We start from the raw sequence: 22,915 nt of genomic DNA on the forward strand, positions 1-22,915 counted from the left end.
TTTTACTTAAAGCTTCATCCTGAAGCCTGAGAGTGATATCTATGGTGTGAATCCACTTGGTTCCTGACACCAAGTACTCTCAAAGCTGATTACAATCATCTGCCCTTCCTTTCCCCACAACAGACATCCCATGAGGTGGATGAGGCTGAGAGAGCTCTAAGCGAACTGCTCTGTGAGAGCAACCCTAAGAGAACAAGGGTTGTAAATGGACAAGGTCACCCTGATGGTTGCAAGAGGAATCAAACCCGGTTCTCCACATTAGAGACCGCCACTCTTAACCACTATACCCTGCTGGTTGAGGGACCTCAGTGAGGCATAATGCTGAAGAGGTCACTGTCCAAAACCAGCCAAGGGGATGAATCCCACCAGTCTGGAGATCTGTTGTCATTTCAGGAGATCAGAGGACCCATGGCAGTTTAGATCATTCCCATCTCTTCCATTTTGTCTTCACAACAGCCCTGAGAGGTGGGTTAGGCTCAGAGAGTGTGACCTGCCCAAGGTTCCCCAGTGAGAGCCAGGTTGGTGTAGTGGTTAGGAGTGGGGACTTCTAATCTGGCATGCTGGGTTCGTTTCTGCACTCCCCCACATGCAGCCATTCTTCTTCTTCTTCTTCTTCTTCTTCTTCTTCTTCTTCTTCTTCTTCTTCTTCTTCCATGGCACAAGTAGAGATTCAAACCTATATCTTCCAGATACTAGCCTGACATTATTAACCTCTAAAAAGGGCTGTAGTTTTAATGTCTGGGTGCGAATTGAAAGTGTAATTGCATGGGTTATTAAATTGCACTGTGCCTATTGCATTGGTTTCCTCCATTTTTGCAATTTGCCTTGAGTCTCAAAGAGAAAGGTAAAGGAAAAATGAAGCCTATAAGCTACATGTTCACTGACTGTATATCTCCCCCAGTGGGACGACTCAGAGATTGGGGAAATGGCGTGGAGGAGGAGAATTAACCCCTCTCCTGCATGCACTGTAGTTCCAGTCCAAATCCTAAATTCCAGAGGCAGCTACTAAAGAATTAAAAGAGCTTGGGAGATCTATCTCTAAAACTCCTAGTGCCCCATCTGGTTCATGTGCAAAATCAAATTTCTGATTATAGTTGATACGCATTTATTTGTTTGTTTTATTAACAGAACAAAAAAAGACAAATAATGTAACAGAACACAACCAACATTGATCACATCCGTACAAATAACCAAAACAACCCCCATTTTTGCTTAATACATAAATTACATAATTATTTCCCATACATTGCTATCTGAACATTTCTTCTTTTATTTTACTAAATTTTCCCAGACTAAATTAAATTCATCCCTTTTACAAACTCCTTGGATCACTTTATTAGTCTTTTTTCCCCTCGAATCATAAATTGCTTTCTTTTATTCCACATTGGAGGACCCACATCCAGCCAGTGCTGCGGCAGCTGTGTTGGTTACCGGTTTGCTTCTGGATCAAGTTCAAGGTTCTGGTTTTGACCTTCAAGGCCAGGGGTAGTCAAACTGTGGCCCTCCAGATGTCCATGGACTACAATTCCCATAAGCCCTTGCCAGCATTTGACTACCCCTGTTCAAGGCTATATGTGGCCTGGGTCCTGCCTATCTGAAGGTATATCTGCCTATGCCCCCCACAGCGCCCTTTGCTCTGCAGGTATGAATTTGCTGGTGGTCCCAGACCCCCGGGACATCCACCTGGCCTTGACAAGGGCCAGGGCCTGTTTGGTCCTGGCCCTGATGTGGTGGAATGAGTTTCCGGAAGAGCTAAGGGCCCTGATGGAACTACCCAGGTTCCACAGGGCCTGTAAAACAGAGCTCTTCCACCAGGCATATGCTTGAGGCTGGGAGAGGGGGATGTCCAGGATTAAGATTAAGATCAATGGATCCCACCCTATATCAACCTTCATCACACCTGCCGGTTAATATTGATATTACACCCAGGAGGCCATGCCATTGGCCAGGCTAGAACAGCTGAGTTGGAGTTCTGGGCCATTTGAGTTACAGTGCCATCTGGTTATTTTACATGTTATTTTTGGTATTGATATTGTAATTGTAGGGAATGTAATGTTTTGAGGGGTTTTATGGGGACTTTTTGATTGTGTCTTATATTGTAAAACCTCCGCGAGGCGACATTGTCATGAGTGGTGGGGTTTAAATTAATGTATAAATATAAATAAATCATCTTATTACCAAGTTTTCAGCAATTGTTAGCAATAACCATTCTAGCAGCAACAATCATTGCTTACAACATACATTATGATTCAAAAATAAATTAAGAAGGAATAATGAAGATGACAGTTCTGTCTTGTCTTTTATAATTTCTTCTATTTCCTTAAAATCCCCCCCAAAAAATCTTTTAATAAATGGACAGTCCTACCACATATGGATATAAGTCCCCAATTGGTCATAACCTCTCCAACTATTTTTGTCTCAAGAGCAAAAGAATATGGTAATCAAATTGGTGCATAAATTCCATTTCTGTATTACTTTTATATCATGTACTTGAACATTCCTAGATATTGAGCTAAAGAGAATTTGCTTAAATGTTTTCTACCATTCCTCTTCCTTAATATTCATATGAAGTTCTGAATCCCATGTCTTCTTTATGAATAGAGAGATTGGCTGTCCAATATCTAATAATGTTTTATATAATATTGATATTAATTTACCTTCTATAATTTCTATATTATTCACTAATTGTCCAAATTCTGCTTAAAGGTCTGTTCATTTGTTCTTGATTTCTTTTTTTAAAGAAAAATATGTAATTTATATTTAAGAAACCATTTATAAATGGGAGGGAACTTTCTTCCTATATCTAATTGGGCGCTTTCTCCATTTAGTTCTAATGAATTTTTAATATTTGCTTGCCAGGGTATCCTTTAAAGGCCATAGCACAAGTTTTGAGTTCTTGAAAGAGAGGCTGATAAAAATAGGTATAAGAGGACAGATACAAGAATGCAGGGGCTTTCTACAGACTGTAAAGAGTGGACATCGAATTTAAATTACTTTTTCTCCAAATTCTTAGAAAGTAAAACCTGACATCCCCCTATTCCTCTAAATTCTGGCAATCAATATTCAATCTATTTAATTTTTTAGAAAAAGGATAAAAAGCATACCTTAATTGGTATGCTTCAAAATATAATGAAATATCTGGAATTCCCCAACCTCCTTGTTTTAGCTATTAATATTTTAAAGCCATAACAGATGTCTTTTAGTTTGAAAAATGAATTCTTTGTTTTAAATGCTTATTAGTTGCCTTTCTTCCCCATAGTAACTCAAGGCGCCTTAAAATGTCAGTAATAAAATACATCTATTTACTGCTTCCCAAGTGTGCCTCCTGTCTGTGAATATCTAAATCCCTGGATTGGGGTGACCCTTGTGCTAAAAAATTGGAGACTCCATAGGTGTGCAGAAAAATCCTGACATTAAAAAAAAAACATTGGAGAGGTTTCAATTCTCCCTCAAATAAAAGGGGGTGACAGGATGGAGAAAGAGGAAGAGGTAGAGAAGTAGGGGTAGAGAAGAGGAAACAAATATGAAGCAATTGTCTCCCCCACAAGTTTCTTGCAGGTCCCCACCTGTAAATACATAAATCCTAGATAAATGTCATCTGGGTTTGATTCCCCGCTCCCCCACATGCAACCAGCTGGGTGACCTTGGGCACCCCAAAGCACTGTTCTGACTGAGCAGTAATATCAGGGCTCTCTCAGCCTCACCAACTTCACAGGGTGTCTGTTGTGGGGAGAGGAGAGGAAAGGGAAGGCAAGTATAAGCCGCTTTGAGGCTCCTTCAGGTAGAGAAAAGTGGCATATAAGAACCAACTCTTCTTCTTCTTCCATTTCCAATGACATTCCAAGCACACTCCTTAGCCTGCATTATTCCAGTCTAAGCATTGTGTGAAAACAACATTCTTAGAGCAGAATAATTCTGTGTAAGGTTACTCTGTTAAACATGTGGGATTTCACTCTCTGTTCCTGGGATTACCAACAAAACTGGGTCCTGCTGGCCAAATGTTGTAAGCAAAACAATTGCCCCTAAACATGTGCAAAGTGCCTTCCCCTGTGCTTAAAACTGTAGTTGGGAATTCGCTTTGAGGAATGGATTCAGCTTTGCAGCTCTCATATGCTTTTTTCCCCCACCCCCTTCAGGACAAATACTCGGTAGAGATGGAGAAACATTCTGACGGGGACATGGAAGTGAAGATCAAGAAGAAAAAGAAAGGGGCGCAAAAGAAAGAGAAGCTGGAGAGCATGAAGAAAGAGATGGATGTGGTGAGTCGGAGTCCTTATGTGGACATTCTTGAAGCAATGGTTATCACTCCTGGAGGTTCTCCACCCAAGAGACTGTAGGAGAAATCACATTGTTCTATATCACCTATGCTGCCTACGCATTCACCTCATTCATTTACTTCATTTGGATATTGGTGCTTTCCTCTCATTTTATCCTGCTTTTTTCTCAAGGGGGACCCAAGGTATACATGAGTGCATCCCAGCCTATCCTTATGAAAACACTGCCGGCCAAACTATGTAGGTGTTTAGCTCCATGGCTCGACCAGAAAGGGACAGGCTATTTAACACTTTGTTGGATAATAAAATCAGAGTCCGGTAGCACCTTTAAGACCAACAAAGATTTATTCAAGGCGTGCGTGCAAGCACTCTTCCTCAGAGTATGAACTACCATCATGACAGTGGGAATATAAAGTTAATTCTGTTAAATTAGTAAACTGTGTCACAACATCCAAATACAGCCATATGATAATTCTTTGCTAAAACAGCCAATCAGTCCAAGTAGACATAACATTAGTGGGTATATTTTTTGCAACTTTTAGGATTTTTCCGCAAACCTCCACAGTCCCCCAGATTTGGAGGGAAATCTCCTTTCTCTCAACATGAGCCTGATCCCTAGATTTAGAGATCCCCAGATTTGCCCATACAAGAAATAGATATAGAGATGATGTCTATCCATGGGGGGAAAGTCTGAAGAGTGAGAAGTGCCTGACTCAAATAAATCTCCTCTGAAGCCACTCATTCCTCTTGGGGTCCCATTCTGCCTTTTAGGATGATCACCAGTTGTCTGTGGAAGACCTGGAGATGAAGTATCGGACCAGCACGACCAAGGTGAGGCTCACAAGAACTCATGAAGCATCTATTCTGACTCTGTCCAAAGTCTTTATCTACTGGCTGTGGCTATTGAGGATCCCCAGTCTTTCTCGGCACCACCTGCCTGATCCTTGTAACTGGGGATGCCAAGGATTGAACCTGGGACCTTCTGCATGCCAAGCAGAGGCTCTACAATTGAGCCACAGTCCCTCCCTTCAATGTCTCTCCAGCTGAGAGCAAGGCCTTACCCATCCTCCCCACTAGGTGGCATTGCCTCATTTCCAGGCACCACCTCAAAGAAATGCATACGAAATCGGTATTTATCTGTTTGCTTCTTTATTTATTATAACATTTATGTCTCTTCTTTTGCCGTGATTCAAAGTCAGCTTACAGTGATTTCCCCACAACCATCTAGTGTCTTCTCACCGATCCCAAATGCTGCTGCATTTTTATTTTTAGTGTTAATACAAATTAAGTAGAGAACAGGATTTATTTTTCAGCTTTTACTTCTCATGAACACTTTCCTTGCAGAAATACATATCATTTTTGTCCCCTTTTTCTATGCTCATGCTTAATATCTGAAGGCTCCACAAGGCCGAATCTGTGTCTTAGGAGGGCAATGAAGAACAGGTAAATGAAAAATACGATCAAGGGGTCAGATGCACTAACAGGCTGCAGGACCTCAAACTGATCGCTCAAACAACACAAGCTAAAACAGCCACTTCAAGCTCGGTTCCTTCTTAGAACTGTTTTCTGTGCTTTGCGGGGGTGTCCAAACTGTGGCTCTCCAGATGTCCATGGACTACAATTCCCATGAGCTCTTGCAGGGCCCTTGCAAGGACTCATGGGAATTGTAGTCCATGGATGTCTGGAGAGTCACAGTTTGGCCACCCCTGCCTTATACGCTGTTGCTGTGAAACACGGATATACCAGAACCTTCTTCTGCTTTCAGCATCAACATTAACCATTCATTGTTCATTGACCTTTCTTAATTGCGCTCCTACGACATAGATTCGACCACATGATTCAGTGCTTCTTTTGTTTGGCTATATTGTTTTCGTGTCCTCCTGTAGAGTTTCTGTTCTAATACCTGAAGGAGCCTATAGTTAGGGTTGCCACAGTTCTGGAATTGGAAATCCATGAAAACTTGGGGGGTAGAGTTTGGGCGGGGGTAGATCACCAATTCTGTCCTTCAAAGCAGTTGAACTAGCAAGAGATTTTCAGGCTCCGCCCTAGAGATGGTGCCATGCAGCAGAGGAGAAATTGTGTGGCCAAACCAACACGACAATGTTATTTCTAGTCATGTGAGCAGAAGTGAGGTCACACCTCATGGTCCTGCCCCCATATGCTTGCCTCATCCTAACTCAGGGAGGGCTTTCTGTTTGTCGGCCCGTCTCCCTACTTACAGGGTCTGACCAGCGCAGTGGCAGAAGAGATCCTTCTCCGTGACGGCCCCAACGAGTTGAAGCCCCCCAAGGGCACTCCTGAGTACGTTAAATTTGCTCGTCAGCTGGCTGGCGGGCTCCAGTGCCTTATGTGGGTGGCCGCAGCCATCTGCCTCATCGCCTTCGGCATCCAGTGCGGACAAGGGGATCTCACCAGCGCCGACAATGTAAGTACTGATGAAGCCTAGAAGACATGAACGTTCTCAAGGATAGGCCTCCAGGAAAGGAAGGGGGCGCAGGATAGCTCATCACATCTTGGAAGCTAAATGAGGTCGGAAGTTGGATGGGACACCATCAAGGAAGAATCTCCAGAGGAAGGCAATGGCAAACCACCGTGACTTCTTGCTTGCCCGGAAAGCCCCTTGCTCGGGTCACCATGAGTCAGTGGCAACCTGATGGCACTGAGGGACTTATGTGAGATTATCAAGTTAGATGAGTGATCTAAGTTGCCCAAGGACACCATTGCACCTACCATGACATTTCCTGGTGCCCACTTGTTTCTCCCCCATAGCATCTCTCCCCCCAAATTCTGGCTTTCATTGGTGTGCAGAAAGAGCCCAAGAGGTATTCCAATTCAGGGGGGTCACTATGTTGGTGAGAAGCAGCAGAACAGCCCATTGGCACGCTTAAAAGCAACAAAGTTTTAAACTTTCTTGTGAAAAAGTGTGCCTGCACACAAATGTTTATCTGTTCCACATAATGTATTTCTGGTAAGGCCTTGGAGGAGGAGCTGGTCTCATGATTTAAGTGCCACTCAGCACTTAACACCCACTCAGGGTGACTGTCCCGCCCCTAAGTGCCTCCTCCTCCAACCAGCTTGCCTGTCTGTCCAGCGGCCAGCCAATCGCCTTCCATTCCTCACCCCTGACCACCCCCTCCTCCTTCCACTTCCCTCAGAGGCTGCAGATCCCTGCTGCGTGAGAGCTGCCCCTGCCAGTGAGTTCCTTAACAGCTGCTTGCAGCTTCTCCAGGTCCTGGGGCAAGGGGGAAGCTGTCTGCAAAGTTCTTCTACCCCCACCCCACCTCCAATCTAGCGCCTGTTGTATTCCTGAACGCAATGGGCTTCACCCCTAGTACTTTGAATAAAATGTTGTTGGTCTTAAAAGTGACACTGGGCTTGGTCTTCGCAGCACCCACGTGGAATAAGCTGCCTCCCAACATTTTGTGATTGGACCCCGCCCCCCATGGAAGCCATTTTGTTGCAGTGCCTACTACCTATTCCCAGCATTCCCAAAGTGCCTACAGGCTAAGGAAGGCCTGAGTCAACACCTGGGTTAGAGTCTCCAGAAGGACAGGCAACAGGGATTTTCTGATCCTCATTGTTCACAGGGGTATTGCTTAGGACTAAGGATATTGACAGGATGGGTACAAAAATTGATTATAAATGTATAAAGAACTGGGATTTGAATAACAATATTAATTTTTATTTCCCTTTGACTGAGAGAGATATAATGGATGTTCTGCTTGGAATGTGACACATTGAAGGTCATATTTGATTAGTTACAGTTGATAGGCGGAGGTGAAGTGTCTAATATTGTGTATTAAGTAATGCTGAAGACTAATAGTATTGTAGTAAAAGATGGGTGGGTGGGTGGGTGGGTGGGTGGATGGATGGATAGATGTAAATTTTGAATACAATGATTTGTTACATATAACCCCTTCTGTCTTATGTATCCCTCTTGTGTTTTAATCTTTTTTCTTAAAATAAAAAAAAATATCCAAGTGGATATTGGCAGCAACTTTTAGCTCCCCCTCCCCCTTTTTTCTTCTCCTGTCTGCATAGCTGTACTTGGCCATTGCCCTGATAGCTGTGGTAGTTGTGACCGGCTGCTTTGGTTACTACCAGGAATTCAAAAGCACCAACATCATTGCAAGCTTTAAGAACCTCGTGCCACAGGTAAGGAGGTCCCCAAAGGGTTAGATCTTCTATTGTTGAAGACAGTGATGCACTAAACCAGGGGTAGTCAACCTGTGGTCCTCCAGATGTCCATGAACTACAATTCCCATGATCCCCTGCCAGCAAACGCTGGCAGGGGCTCATGGGAATTGTAGTCCATGAACATCTGGAGGACCACAGGTTGACTACCCCTGCACTAGACCATCACACAGACCTGGGTCATTTTTAAAAAATAAAAAACTGAAAAGCAGCCTTGGGGTGCCTAGTGGGAAGGCAGATTTCTAACCCTGTCTTCCAGCTCAAAAATGCCTCCATTCCCCTGTTTCTTGACTTCAACTTTAAAAGAGTATAAAAGGCTTAGAGTCCTCCTACTGCTTCTCTTCTCCCTCCATTCCACCCGCCCTCCAGCCAAATTGACAGCCTGCCAAGACTGCTTTTCATTTAACAGAAAAGCTAGGAGAAAGTTGCATGTTTGTTGCCGTGTCTGGTTTAGCCATAGCTGCGTCAAGGTGGGAACTTCATTCATTCATTCATTCGATTTATAGACCGCCTCTCCCAGCAAGCTGGCTTGCGGCCATTCACAAATTAATCTAAAACATAAAACAGCTCTCCTGTAAAAATACCCCAATATTAACATCCACGAAAAAACTCCAGCATGAAAATGGCGGTAAACAGTACCAAATAAAACTCTTCCTATGCTTCAGCCCTCCAGCAATTGGTCCAGATGTTATCCAGTGATTGATGGTCAAGACCCAGGTTGGCAAACAGGGGCGGGCATCAGCAATTCTAATACTGCATCCAAACTCGGAGGGGGGGGGGACCCTTGCCCCCAATGAGAAAGAGTTCTTGGCCCCCTGTAGTTGGACAGAGGGAGAGGGTGGGGGGTTAGAACTCTGTATTTGCCATCTTTTTAATGTTCATTGTTTAATGTTAATTGTCAATGGGTTTTAATGGGGTTATACTGGTTTTTATTGTTTTATTGTGAACTGCCATAAGTCCGAAGGGAATGCAGCAGTATATAAATACAAAAATAAATAAAATAAACAGTAACCAAGTAAGGCAGGCTTTCTCAGCCAGGGTTTTGTGAAACCCAGGGGTTTCTTGACAGCTCTGCATGGGTGGGAGTTAATTAATATGTTTGTGTGTGTTTGTGTGTGTGTGTGTGTGTGTTAAAACATTTATCGGATGATATGACCATATAGGGTGATATTGACCTCCTGCCCCTTCCCAAAATGGTCAACAATGGGCCTGGAGGGGATGGGAAGGGGAGGGACCCTGGGTAGGCATGTACTTGGCTATGCTTCCCAACCCTATTCTACACAATTGCACCACTTCTGGGGTTTCTCAAAACCTGAAGAATGTTTCAGGGGTTTCTCAGTTGTAAAAAAAGTTGAGAAAGCCTGCTGTAAGTTAATATAAGCTAAGAAAGAATGACTGGGCCAGGATCACCCAGTGAGTTTCCATGGCAGAGCAAGGATTTGAACCTGGACTTCTGAAAACCTAGTCCAACGCCCAGTCTAACCATGCTGGCTCCTGTCCTTCTCTTTTGCATGGTTCTTAACTAGGGCTAGTTGTACCTTATCTTGACGATGGTCAAACCTCAGTTCTTTTGACGTCTGAGCCTGATTTTCGCTTCTCCCAATCGCAGCAAGCCACAGTGATTCGAGACCGGGACAAGTTCCAGATCAATGCCAATCAGCTGGTGGTGGGCGACCTGGTGGAGATCAAAGGGGGAGACCGAGTCCCAGCAGACATCAGGATTATCACTTCACAAGGATGCAAGGTAACAATGAAGTACCTCTAGAGAAAGGCACAACCGGCCACCTTTTGAGAGCTGGGGAAAAATATGCCACCACTGACCTCTGCTGGAGGAAGTCATTAAGACAGCTACGCAGCTTCTGCCTAAATTTTTGAAGAGTTATAACTAGGGTTATATGTAGCCTCGATCTCTGATTTTTTTTGTAGTTGGCGTCATCTCCTGCAATAGCCATTTTGTGATGGCCCACCGGCTCAGAAAGACTAGGCAGCCCTGGAACAGACCTTCACCAGCATCCAGAAAAAGTCTCCTTGTTTTGCAGGAACCTGAACAAAATGCCCTCCGGACCAGATGTTAGGTCTTCTGTATTGAATTCTTTTTTAAGGCATCCTGAGCCTCTGGGGAAGGGCAAGCTATGAATGCAAAAATAAATAAGTTTAAGCCTCATCACTGGCAGTGGATCTTAAAGGAAGACTAAGGACTCCTCGTCCCTCACTCCTTCCTCAGGTTTCACACGGCAACTTGTTTCTCCCAAAGGGCTGCTCGGTTTCAAATGCCACACTGCACGTACAAATGTCCACATCTCTCTGTCTTTCTCTTAGGTGGATAATTCCTCTTTGACGGGAGAATCAGAGCCTCAGACCAGAGCCCCGGAGTGCACCCATGAGAGCCCCCTGGAAACCAGGAACATTGCATTCTTCTCCACTATGTGCCTGGAAGGTAGGGCAGAGAGGTCTCCTGTAAGGGTAGCCGACAATGAGTCAGGAAAATGGGCCTTAGCAGGGTATAATACCATAAAGGCCCAAGCTGCAAAGGAGCCATTTACTCCAGGAAAGCTCATCTCTGTAGTCCAGATAGCAGTTGGCTATCCACACCCCTTGACTTGCAGCTCCAGGTTGGGAAATACCTGGGGATTTTGGGGGTGGGGCTTGAAAAGAGCAGGATTTGGGATGGGGAAGGACTTCAATGAGGAACTGAACTTTGTCACCTGGAAGTTAGCCACCCATTCCCACCTAGCAGTTGACAGCAATCTCTCCTGTGCTGAGATAAAAGTGGGAAGGGCCCTTTGGTTGTCCCCAGCCAGCCTCTGAGGAAGTGTAAGAAGGTTTTAGGGGCTTCACACACTGATATCAACTGATCCTTATAGCTGACAGAGAACGATGTGGGTCTACGCCAAGTCCACAGGATCAGTTCCTTAGAGGTGGCCAATGGCCTTCTCAACATGCCCTCAGAGAGACTAAGCTAAAGTTGAGCTCTGTTGTCTTCCCATGCCCTCTCAGGCACGGCCACCGGCATCATCATCAACACCGGAGACCGCACCATCATCGGGCGCATTGCCAGCCTGGCCTCGGGTGTAGAGAACGAGAAGACGCCCATCGCCATTGAGATCGAGCACTTTGTTGACATCATCGCCGGCCTGGCAATCTTCTTCGGCGCCACCTTCTTTGTCGTTGCCATGGTGATCGGCTACCCCTTCCTCAAGGCCATGGTCTTCTTCATGGCCATTGTGGTGGCGTATGTCCCGGAGGGTCTGCTGGCAACTGTTACTGTGAGTCGTAATACTTTCTAGGCAACAAGCACTTTACTGCCTGGACATTCTGCATTATCCTAATATTATCTAAAGCACAAACACTAGCCTGAACTGGGCTAATAGTCCAATACTGCAAATCAAATGAGAGTTGGTTGCTTCCAGACCTAAGAGTTGTGACAGAAAAGGCTTTCTTTCTTTGTGTTTGGAAGAAGAATAGGGTTGCCATCTTTGTTTCTGGCGGGAAAGACTATGGTTGCCATCTTTGTTTCTGGCATGGCTCCTGTATAGAATTGCCAGGTCCATTTATGCTGCTGATGGGGAGATAAGGGGCACTCTTTGGGAGACTTTCCAGGAGATCTCTCACACACACACACGATAGCTTATGCCTGAAATGAAACTTTGTTCGTTTTAAAGGCACCATGGATGGGACTTTGTTTTTCTCACATGATCTCTCTCTCTCTCTCTCTCTCTCTCTCTCTCTCTCTCTCTCTCTCTCTCTCTCCCCCCCCCCCCCCAACACAAATGTAAAGGGTGGATTTGAACCAATGGAAGGAAGGGAGGCTTGGTTTTACCTTTCTCCACTTGACTGAGGAAGCCACAGGAAAGCAAGCTGTGAGGCAGCAACACCAGAGAAGGAAGCAGGAGGAAGCAATTGAGGGAACTTGGCAAAAGCTAACTAAGTTTTTTTTTTGGGGGGGGGGATTTTCCCTGGTTTCTTAAAGCCCTGAACTGGGGAGAGAAATGTGAAGCCAGGGGATCCCCAGACCCCAACAGGGAAATGGCAACCCTACACCTGTAAGGCTAACAGCCAGTAAGAAGCACAAATTCAACAACCGAAGCATTCGTCTTTCACTGCAAAAGGTCCAAAGATAAATCTTGTTAGCCAATTAGTATAAGTCAAGTTTTACACCAAGATACAACTGAGATTTTGTACACAGATCTGTATTTCTCTTATTCTGCCCGACCAGGTCTGTCTTTCCCTCACCGCCAAACGCCTGGCCCGGAAAAACTGTGTGGTAAAGAACTTGGAGGCCGTAGAGACTCTTGGGTCCACATCTGTCATTTGCTCAGACAAAACAGGGACCCTCACCCAGAACCGCATGACCGTCTCCCACCTCTGGTTCGACAACCAGATCCACACGGCAGATACCACGGAGGACCAGTCAGGTATGGTTCACCACCAGCCACATTTCCTGAAGGAAATTGCTGCATCTGGGGAATCTTAGGGCAGAGTGGAATGGATACAAATCAAGATTGTTTCATGAACTCAGACAGACAAGACATCAGAAGTTCTGCAAATGGAGCTCCTGGTGTTTCCTTGTCTCTAAAAAGGTATGGGAGGGGAATTTGGACTGCAGAGCAAAGGGAGGGGAATTAAGCTTTCCCCTGTCCAGGAGAACACACTCCTGGACACTTAATGTTGTTAAGTGATCTGTTGACCCCTTGATTCAAAGTAACCCAGGAAAGACTTCTTCCTTTAAGGCAGTGGTTCTCAAACTGGGTGTCAGGACCCCTTTGGGGGTCAAATGACTCTTTCATAGGGGTCCTGGGCACCGCCACTGTTGTCGCTCCTCCTGTAGGTGCCCGCCAATTTATATACAATTTATAACTAATTTATAAACAATATGTAACCAGTTTATATACAATCATGCCATCTTCATGCCATTGGTCAGTTTCGGTTTAATTTCTGTGAAAGAACCCTTGCATCATTTTCTGGGTGGGGGTCACCACAACATGAGGAACTGTATTAAAGGATGAGGGTATTAGGATGGTTGAGAACCACTGCTTTGAGCGTATCCCATGACTGTATAACACACACGCACACACACGAGTTTGCTTATCAGCCTGTTACATTTTTATCACACCCTTCCTACCAAGGTTGAGAACTGCTGCAGTAGATGGTCTGGTTCAACCCAGATTGTCCTTTATCTAAAAGGCATTAGTTCTGCCCGGATGGTCCAATATGGAATGGAAGTGAATAGCTCATTCGAATGGAAATTCCAGGGGACCATGATCTCAGACTCTCTTGAGCCTTAGTTCTAGAGTTTCCAGCTGTAGGGAACAGAAGCTGTGCATGCCTCTAGCTCTGATTCATTTATTCCATCGGTCTTTCTCTCTGTGTGTACCTTTCAGGTCAGACTTTTGACCAGTCCTCCGAGACATGGAGAGCTCTATGCAAGGTGGTAAGCCTTTGCAACCGTGCTTTTTTCAAGTCAGGCCAGGACAGCGTACCTGTGCCAAAGGTAACAAAGTCTGCGGATGCATGGAGATATAGTTTGGTTATTAAGGTCTGGTCACAAAAGACATCTGATATAGTTTTGCATGTGGTTCAGTTTAGGGTTATTGGTAATCTTCTTATGGGGACGTTATGCTAAAGAGCTTCCCATTATAGAAGGGTCTTCAGGGACACGACCTCATTTCCTACTTCCATTTTTCCCCAACCTCAGCGGATTGTGATTGGAGATGCCTCAGAGACGGCCCTGGTGAAGTTCTCCGAGATCACCCTGGGCAACGTGATGGAGTACCGGGAGCGTTTCAAAAAAGTCTGCGAGATCCCCTTCAACTCTACCAACAAGTTCCAGGTCAGCCAGCCGGCATCTCGTCCCCTGGGCTCCAGAGGGTAGAATGAGCTCCCTCCACTGATGGAAACCCTTCTTTAGTTCACTGGTATTTAACTGGGAAAAGAGAGAGAAGGCAGCTTTCAACACAAGTGGCCTATTGCAATATGGTGGCCACAAATCCCTGGTTTGGTGCCCAACGGGTTTTTTTAGAAAGTGGGTGGGGCCAGCTGGGACTTCTGTCCAACGAGGCTTCTGATTGGTCTCTGGTGTTCCAGTTGGCTGGGTATGTTAAAATAACATTTCCATGGCAGCTGCCCCCACAGCATTGTTTTATTCTCTCACTAGTAGTTAAGCTCGTTGCATGCTGTAATGCAACAGGCGCAAGCTCATGGCTTGGTGTGGGTTTAGTGCCTCACTTGAAAGCTGGCAACCCTAAGGGGAGGTCTCTCTGTGCCCAGCAGTCCTGACCCAAGTCATGTTCAACCACACCTAGGAAGTGTGGAATTCCAGAACATGAACCTACACCTATCTGGCAACCTTACCTCCCCTCAGCAATGATTTCTTGACCTAAAATAGGCCCCCGGGGGGGGGGCTATGTGGCTGGTTGGGTGGCTGCGGAGGCATTACACGCTTTTGAGGCCCCACTTTCAAACCTCAAGGAATACCTCCAAACACTTGAGGCCTACTGCACAGGGTTGTCTAGTTCATGCGGGAAATAGTTTTTGAACTAGTCCTCATGATTCCTCCGATCCCCCTCTCCAGCTGTCCGTCCATGAGCTAGACGACCCTCGCGACCAGCGCTACCTGCTGGTGATGAAGGGAGCCCCCGAACGCATCCTGGAGCGCTGCTCCTCCATCATGATCAAGGGCCAAGAGCTGCCCCTGGACGCACAGTGGCAGGAAGCCTTCCAGACGGCTTACATGGATCTCGGCGGCCTGGGCGAGCGCGTCCTTGGTAAGGGGGAACAATGACCAGGAGCTGAAACTGGGACCTTGTAAAGGCAAACTGCTGAGCTGCAGATAGATGAGTTCCCGGCAAGCCTGTGTCAAAGAAGGATGCCTGCAGGTAGAGCATGGAAGGCCGAGAGGTTGTAGCATACGAGGTATAGAATACCGAGAAGTCTGTGTTGATCTTGTTGGCAGAGTTTAAATTTGCCTAGAGGAAGCTGCTCAAAAGAATAAAATAGTTGTATTGTGAAGAGAGCCTCTTGTGGCGCAGAGTGGTAAGGCAGCCGTCTGAAAGCTTTGCCCATGAGGCTGGGAGTTCAATCCCAGCAGCCGGCTCAAGGTTGACTCAGCCTTCCATCCTTCCGAGGTCAGTAAAATGAGTATCCAGCTTGCTGGGGGGTAAATGGTAATGACTGGGGAAGGCACTGGCAAACCACCCCGTATTGAGTCTGCCCTGAAAACGCTAGAGGGCGTCACCCCAAGGGTCAGACATGACCTGGTGCTTGCACAGGGGATACCTTGACCTTGACCTTTACCTATTGTGAAGAGAAACAAACCAAAAGAGGAGAGGGGAGAGAGTCCTAGCAATATAACAGTTCTGTAGGCTGCTTTAAGATTCCTTCGAATTGTGAAAAGTGGGGTATAAAACCAACTCTCCTTCTTCTTTATTCGGTCTGTCTGTTCTGGAGGCCAGCTGGGAGGAAGTGTCCTCCCAGGAGCAGGAAGTCTCCCATTCAACCAATCAGTAAACAGGAGGAGCATATTTGAAAAAATTCCCGGAAGTTCCTAAGCTCACTAGGCTAAATACACATCTCCTCCAATGCTCCCTGGAGTTTATCCTCCACATCCTTATGAATCATGCACACAACAGATCTGGCATATCCCAAGAAGTTTTCAGAACGGAGTCCCGGCCCTTCCCTCAATTTGCTTTTTCCCTGTCGACCGCAGGCTTCTGTCACCTGTACCTCCCCCAGAGCGAGTTCCCACGGGGTTACAACTTTGACAGCGAAGAGATGAACTTCCCCACCAGTGGGCTCTGCTTCGCAGGCCTCATCTCCATGATAGACCCACCGAGAGCCACTGTTCCCGATGCCGTTATGAAGTGTCGTACCGCAGGAATCCGGGTAAGCGCCTGGTTCATCGGGAGAAGTCCAGAGGTCCAAGTGGGCAGCACTGACCTTGAGAGACCAGTGGGCAGGCCTAGTTGAAAGGAAGCACGTTACTGGTCATATTGTCATTTTACCATGAAAGATCTGTGTCGCCAGGAGGGTCTAATACAGGGGTAGTCAAACTGCGGACCTCCAGATGTCCATGGACTACAATTCCCAGGAGCCCCTGCCAGCATTTGCTCATGGGAATTGTAGTCCATGGACATCTGGAGGGCCGCAGTTTGACTACCCCTGGTCTAATAGCTGGGGTCCCCAACATGGTGCACCTAACAAATATTTTTAGAAAGTGGGTGGGGAAAGTGGGGTTCTGCTTAGCAAGATTTCTGATTGGCTGGGCAGATTTTTTTTTAACCATTTTTTTGGCAACAGCTGCCAAACAACACAAGGATCTGCACCATGTGACCAAAGCAGCCATTTTGTCAGAATTCCAAAGGTGACTGCAAGCTCAAAAAGGCTGGGGACTGCTGGCCAAGACAGATCAGATATTTTATATGTAAAAAGGGTTTCTGATATCTGTAGACCCTCTGGGCAGCACGTCCTTCAGGAGATAGATAGATTAGAGCAGCCTTCCTCAACTTTTTTAGCATTGAGGAAACCCTGAAACCTCCCTTAGGCTTTGAGAAACCCCAGAAGCGGCACGATAGAGTGGAATATGGTCAGGAAGGCCCCTCCTCTTCCCATCCACCCCCAGGCCCATCACTGGCCATTGGGGGGGAGGTCATATCACCTGATAAATGTTTAAGAAATTTTAAATATATGTATATCTCTATCTCTATCTCTATCTCTATCTCTATCTCTATCTCTATCTCTATCTCTATCTCTATCTCTATCTCTATCTCTATCTCTATCTCTATCTCTATATAGATATAGATATAGATATAGATATAGATATAGATATAGATATAGATATAGATATAGATATAGATATAGATATAGATATAGATATATAGATATAAAAATTACCTCTTACCCATTTGGGAAACCCTTCCAGGACCATCAAAAAAACCCAAGATTTCACAAAACACTGGAGTCTGTGTGTGTGTGTGTGAGAGAGAGAGGGAGAGAGGGAGAGAGAGAGGAGATGGTAATGATGGTGAAGGTGAAGGTGATGGTGGTGAAGATCAGGTAGATAGATGGATGGATAGACAGATGGAAGGACAAGTTTTTACTCTAATGTAGATTTGTAGGTAGGATTAATGTTAACCAGAATCTAAATGTCTGCGTTAATGCCAGTTCCCAACCTGAGTTCTATCAGTCATCAGTATTTTATAAGTACTGTTGCATTTCCCTCTTCCACCTGACCTGCCCCTTCCTCTTCCAGGTGATCATGGTGACAGGCGACCACCCCATCACTGCCAAGGCCATCGCTGCCAGCGTGGGCATCATCTCAGAAGGCAGCGAAACTGTTGAAGACATCGCCACCCGCTTGCGCATCCCCGTGGAGCAGGTCAACAAGCGGTGAGCGTCTGAACATACAGCGATGTCAAGGAGCCGGTCGTAATCCTACACTAGATTTAGGCATCCTTTGGCATCCTCCGGAACAAATGGGATATGTCTTGGGTGGGAAGGGAACCTTGCAAGATGGGGGTGAGGACTAGATTGACAAGTAGGGAGAGGAAAGAGGTCAATCTCAAACCCAAGAATTTGGAGGGGCTATTTAAATAATAGAAGTAGCACTGGCCAGAAGAAAGATTCTAGCCGGCCTTGTGGCAAATACTGTGGGCTAATGAGCAGAATGTACGGGTTAAGTCTAATTTTTATTCTGGTTAAGTGACAACCATGACAGATTTGTGATCGCCTATGGCCTAGTGCAATAAAGTTTGATATTCCAATAGAAGAAGCAAGAGTTAACGCCTCCTTTCCCCTTCTTCAAAGCCTGAGTTGCCAAAAACCACCATGGGACTCCCCCCAAAGATTCCCCCTGATTCTTCCTCTCACCACGCAAACTTCATAGTGCCACAAAATTGTTGGGAAATGGGATGGAGGACAGAGTCAAACCCCCCTTCTCACCGCTTTCTCAGCATTGCAGCCCCATTCCAGATCAGCCCCTCCATCCCCATACCGCATTGCTCTGTGACCAGAACCACAAAGCTGACGGACAGCAGATTTGAGATGGACGCAGAGAAATGCTCCTTTACACAACAAGTTGTTAAAAGGTGGAATTCACTGCCAGGGGATATAGTGATGGCCGTGGACGTAGACAGCTTTTAAAGGGGGCTTAGAGATATCCAAGGAGGACAAATCTATCAGTGGCTGCCAGCCATGGTAACTGAAGGAAACCTCCACATTCAGTCTCTGACTCTCACTGCCAGGAGGCAACCTCAGGAGAAGGCCTCGGCCTCTATATTCTCTCATTGGAGTTCCAGAGGTTGGCTGCTTTGTGGGACAGGATGCTGGACTAGATGGGCCACCGGTCTGATCCAGGAGGGCTCTTTTTCAGTCCCTATTTACGTGCCCTGGTTAAAATCGATATGAAGCATTTCCTGGGCAAACCACATTGAAGTAAAGGAGGCATGGTAGAGCTCTAGGATGGTCTCCAGATCTTATGCAAGAGAGGGTTCCAAGTTCTCATTCCTTGATGCCCCCTGGGGAGCCTTTGTGTACCTGAGTATTTACGAGAAAGATGTTTGCCTCTGTGGTCCAGGGATGCCCGGGCCTGCGTAGTGAACGGGGGCCAGCTGAAGGACATGGAGACCGAAGAGTTGGTGGAGATCCTCAAGATGCACCCGGAGATGGTCTTTGCTCGCACGTCTCCCCAACAGAAGCTCATCATCGTGGAAAGCTGCCAGAAGCTGGTGAGGCCCCTCGAACCCCAGAAAGAGCTTGGGAGAGGCCATGCTCACAAACACAAGGAGCTTCCTTAGGCTGGAAGGCCATTAATCGAGCACTCACAGTGCCCTGCTCTGGATAGCCCAGACTAGACTGATCTCCTGATGATCTCAGAAGCTGAGCAGGGTCAGCCCTCGTCAGTATTTGGTGGAGAGATCACCAAGGAAGTGCAGATAGGCATCAGCTAATGACCTCTGAAGGTCTCCTGTCCTGACAGTCCTTTGGGGTTACCATATGTGAGCTGCAACTTGACAGCAAAAGGGGGGGAGTTCTCTGCTCTGATTGACAGCACCTCTCTGAGACTGGTCTTGCCCATGGCCTACTACTTTATTTTTATACTTGTATACCTCCCTTCCTTCAGGGCAGTCTCCATCGGAAGTGCAACCTCAACACAAAAATTTAAAGCACACTATAAAGAAACATTTAAATAAAAAATATCCTTGGACTTTCGACTGAATCCATGAAAAACTATTTAAAAGCCACTTCTTCTACCAAAATTCAGACTCCGGAAATTAAAACTCACTTGCAACATTCAGTTTGTCTGGTGGATTTTAGGCAGGGAGGCCAGCATTCCTAAACGTTATTTCTTGGCCTCAACCCTAGCCCTGACGTAACAGCTCTGTCTTGCAGGCCCTGCGGAAGGTCCCCCAGGGCCTTGATCTCACTTGGCAGAGCATTGCGCCAGTTTGGGGCCAGGGCCAAGAAAGCCCCAGCTCCTTGGGCCTGGGGATCCTGAGCGTATTTTGATCACTTGATCTTAATGCTCGGGGGTGTGGGGGGGGGATGAAGCTGGGATCTTTTGCAAGCCAAACAGATGTTCAATGGGTCAACCCTGGAAGAAGATCCTCAGGATGGACTCGTTCTGGAATGGAATTACGTCGGGGAAGCGGAGGCTCAAACTTTCTTTCTCTTTGCAGGGGGCAATCGTGGCCGTAACGGGGGATGGGGTGAATGACTCCCCTGCACTGAAGAAGGCTGACATTGGCGTGGCCATGGGCATTGCCGGTTCCGATGCAGCCAAGAACGCTGCCGACATGATCTTGCTGGATGACAATTTTGCCTCCATTGTCACGGGCGTCGAACAAGGTCTGTTACGGGGAGATCCAAGGGGGTAGGGGAAAGCACTGTCGGTGACCAATCCACCTTTGATGATGATCATTGCCACCAATGATGGAAACTCTTCAGTACAGATATGGAAAGTGTAGATCGAGCCCCTCCTGCAATACTGGACAGTCTCAAACCTCAGTGGATGGGAGACCATTCCCTCCTCAGAAGAAGCAGAGGTTTCCTATCCATGTGCTTGAGAAAATGAATGAACCAAGCCCAAAGCTCCATGTGGAATCACGGAATATTGAATAGACCTGTAGCTAGACGCTGCTTTATGCTAGCATGCCTCAACTCCCTTCCATCGACCTGGTTGACAGGAAAAGTTCCCCATGCCCTCTTGCTCCTGTTGGACCAACCAGCCTGAAATAGCAGCACATATCCCGCTTCACTGCCCTATCCATTCAGTTGCCCGTGAACATTCCCTTATTACGCCATGGTTGAGCAGAAGATCGGTGCATGCTGACGAAGTCCAGGTGTGGTTTCTTTTAGAAGACAGAGACTCATTGATTTCAGAATCTGTAGCGGTTTCCTATGGAAAGCCCTCTGCCACCAGCCAATAGGATAATTCTCATCTATCTTTTTAATGCATATAGATTATGATGCCGCTGATGATCTAATTTTAGCGTTGTTGTTCTTTTCCGCTTTCAACGTGCCGTTTTATTCTGATCTACTGTGACCCCGTTTCTTTATCACTCATGCCATTCAAAGATGGTTGATTGAACAGGCCCGTAAGCAAGACCACCAACCGTGGGCGATCTCGTAATCACAAAAGGGGACTCACAAGTCTATTGCAAAAGATGGGGGACAGAGATTGGCCTAGCATGGGGAATGGTTGGTTACGCCCCTCTGTCTTCCTCTGCTGCAGGGCGCCTGATCTTTGACAATCTCAAGAAATCCATTGCCTACACTCTCACCAAGAACATCCCCGAGCTGACCCCGTACCTGATTTACATCACAGTCAGCGTCCCTCTCCCCCTCGGCTGCATCACCATCCTCTTCATCGAGCTGTGCACGGACATTGTGAGTGGCAAACGGGTTCCTATTGCTATCCCTGGGTTGTTGTTTTGTTTTTTAATGAGTTCAGTGACCCTTGAAAGAGCAGAGGGGAGATATGCAGAAAGGAGAGCAGTTCGATAACTGGGGAATCACTAGCAGGTATCTGCTAGGCATGCAGTAAAGGTAAAGGTAAAGGTGTCCCCTGTGCAAGCACTGGGTCATGTCTGACCCTTGGGGTGACGCCCTCCAGCATTTTCATGGCAGACTCAATACAGGGTGGTTTGCCAGTGCCTTCCCCAGTCATTACCGTTTACCCCCCAGCAAGCAAGCTGGGTGCTCATTTTACCCACCTCGGAAGGATGGAAGTCAACCTTGAGCCGGCTGCTGGGATCGAACTCCCAACCTCATGGGCAAAGCTTTCAGACGGCTGCCTTACCACTCTGCGCCACAAGAGGCATGCAGTGAGTGACACAAAGCTGATTCGCTGGAACTTACCTTAGTGGGCCACCTTGATGTTGAGCCTCTACTTGGTTGTTGTCAGTGGTTGTCTCAAGCTGTGTTGTACCTAAGTAATAGCAGCAGGTTTTTAAGAGTCAGATGGGTGCATTTTGTGGCAGCTGTGGCCAATTGAGATTTGAGGCACCCGTCTTCCTTATAGTTGAGTCAATCAAGTGACTGACTCCTATTGCATTCCTTCCAAGCTTTTGGGTGCATCCTTTCAATGACTGATACTGGCTAAATTGTTCCATCTGTGGGTTTTGTCAGAGAAGCGATCGCAAAAAAAGTGTTGCCAAATTTGCAGGCTTCGTGGACAGACACAGGTGGCACACAGAGATCCTAATAGTAAGTCTCAGTTCAAGATTTCGCAAAGCTTCCCCACCACCACCCTTTCAACTATGCGCCTTTCTAAAATCTGAGGGGGGCAGCAGACGAGTGCAGAAGCTTCACAGCAGGCAAGGAAGCATGTCAATGGTGCAAATATCTTACTGAAATTCATTCGGGCCTAGCCAAAGGGTTTGCCAAACGCCGTGTTCCTTGCTTGTGGTTGGCAAGCTGGAATTCAGCTGAAGAACTGGGTTTTGAAGCGTGGCTGTTTGGGACCTCCGTGGACCTCTCTTGGTGGCCTTCTTGCTGGGATGGAGTTGGTGCAACCACCCAACACCCCCTTGGTCTTCCATGTCCTCCCTCTCGCAAGGTAGCCAAGGTGTTTTCTCCTCTCCTCTTTCAGTTCCCCTCAGTTTCCCTGGCCTACGAAAGGGCCGAAAGTGACATCATGCATCTGAAGCCACGAAACCCCCGACGGGACCGTCTGGTCAATGAAGCATTGGCTGTCTATTCCTACTTCCAAATTGGTGCGTAGAATCACAGAATCATAGAGTTGGAAGGGGCCACTCAGGCCATCTAGTCCAACCCCCTGCTCAACGCAGGATCATAAAATCATAGAATCATAGAGTTGGAAGGGGCCATACAGGCCATCTAGTCCAACCCCCTGCTCTGTGCAGGCTCAGCCCTAAGCATCCTAAAGCAACTGGCAATAAAGACTAGGGACTAGTGGTTAAAGGGAGGAGGGGATGGAGGAAATGTTTCCT

At 46.6% G+C, this 22,915-nt stretch overlaps 1 protein-coding gene across 1 annotated transcript in view; it reads left to right on the plus strand.

Moving 5' to 3' along the window:
• The window catches only part of ATP4A (ATPase H+/K+ transporting subunit alpha), a 30,826-nt gene that overhangs the window by 2,580 nt on the left and 5,331 nt on the right, over window positions 1-22,915 (plus strand). The window contains exons 2-18 of the mRNA XM_077336936.1: window positions 4,137-4,259; window positions 5,046-5,105; window positions 6,496-6,699; window positions 8,316-8,429; window positions 10,078-10,212; window positions 10,788-10,905; window positions 11,466-11,734; window positions 12,685-12,883; window positions 13,850-13,959; window positions 14,164-14,298; window positions 15,040-15,232; window positions 16,174-16,349; window positions 17,716-17,852; window positions 19,039-19,189; window positions 20,141-20,309; window positions 21,196-21,350; window positions 22,555-22,678. Of these exons, the coding sequence (XP_077193051.1) occupies window positions 4,137-4,259; window positions 5,046-5,105; window positions 6,496-6,699; window positions 8,316-8,429; window positions 10,078-10,212; window positions 10,788-10,905; window positions 11,466-11,734; window positions 12,685-12,883; window positions 13,850-13,959; window positions 14,164-14,298; window positions 15,040-15,232; window positions 16,174-16,349; window positions 17,716-17,852; window positions 19,039-19,189; window positions 20,141-20,309; window positions 21,196-21,350; window positions 22,555-22,678 (2,572 nt within the window). The remainder of the gene's footprint in view (window positions 1-4,136; window positions 4,260-5,045; window positions 5,106-6,495; window positions 6,700-8,315; window positions 8,430-10,077; window positions 10,213-10,787; window positions 10,906-11,465; window positions 11,735-12,684; window positions 12,884-13,849; window positions 13,960-14,163; window positions 14,299-15,039; window positions 15,233-16,173; window positions 16,350-17,715; window positions 17,853-19,038; window positions 19,190-20,140; window positions 20,310-21,195; window positions 21,351-22,554; window positions 22,679-22,915) is intronic.

Source organism: Paroedura picta, chromosome 5 (assembly GCF_049243985.1).
Source record: "Paroedura picta isolate Pp20150507F chromosome 5, Ppicta_v3.0, whole genome shotgun sequence".
Classification (NCBI taxonomy): Eukaryota; Metazoa; Chordata; class Lepidosauria; order Squamata; family Gekkonidae; genus Paroedura; species Paroedura picta.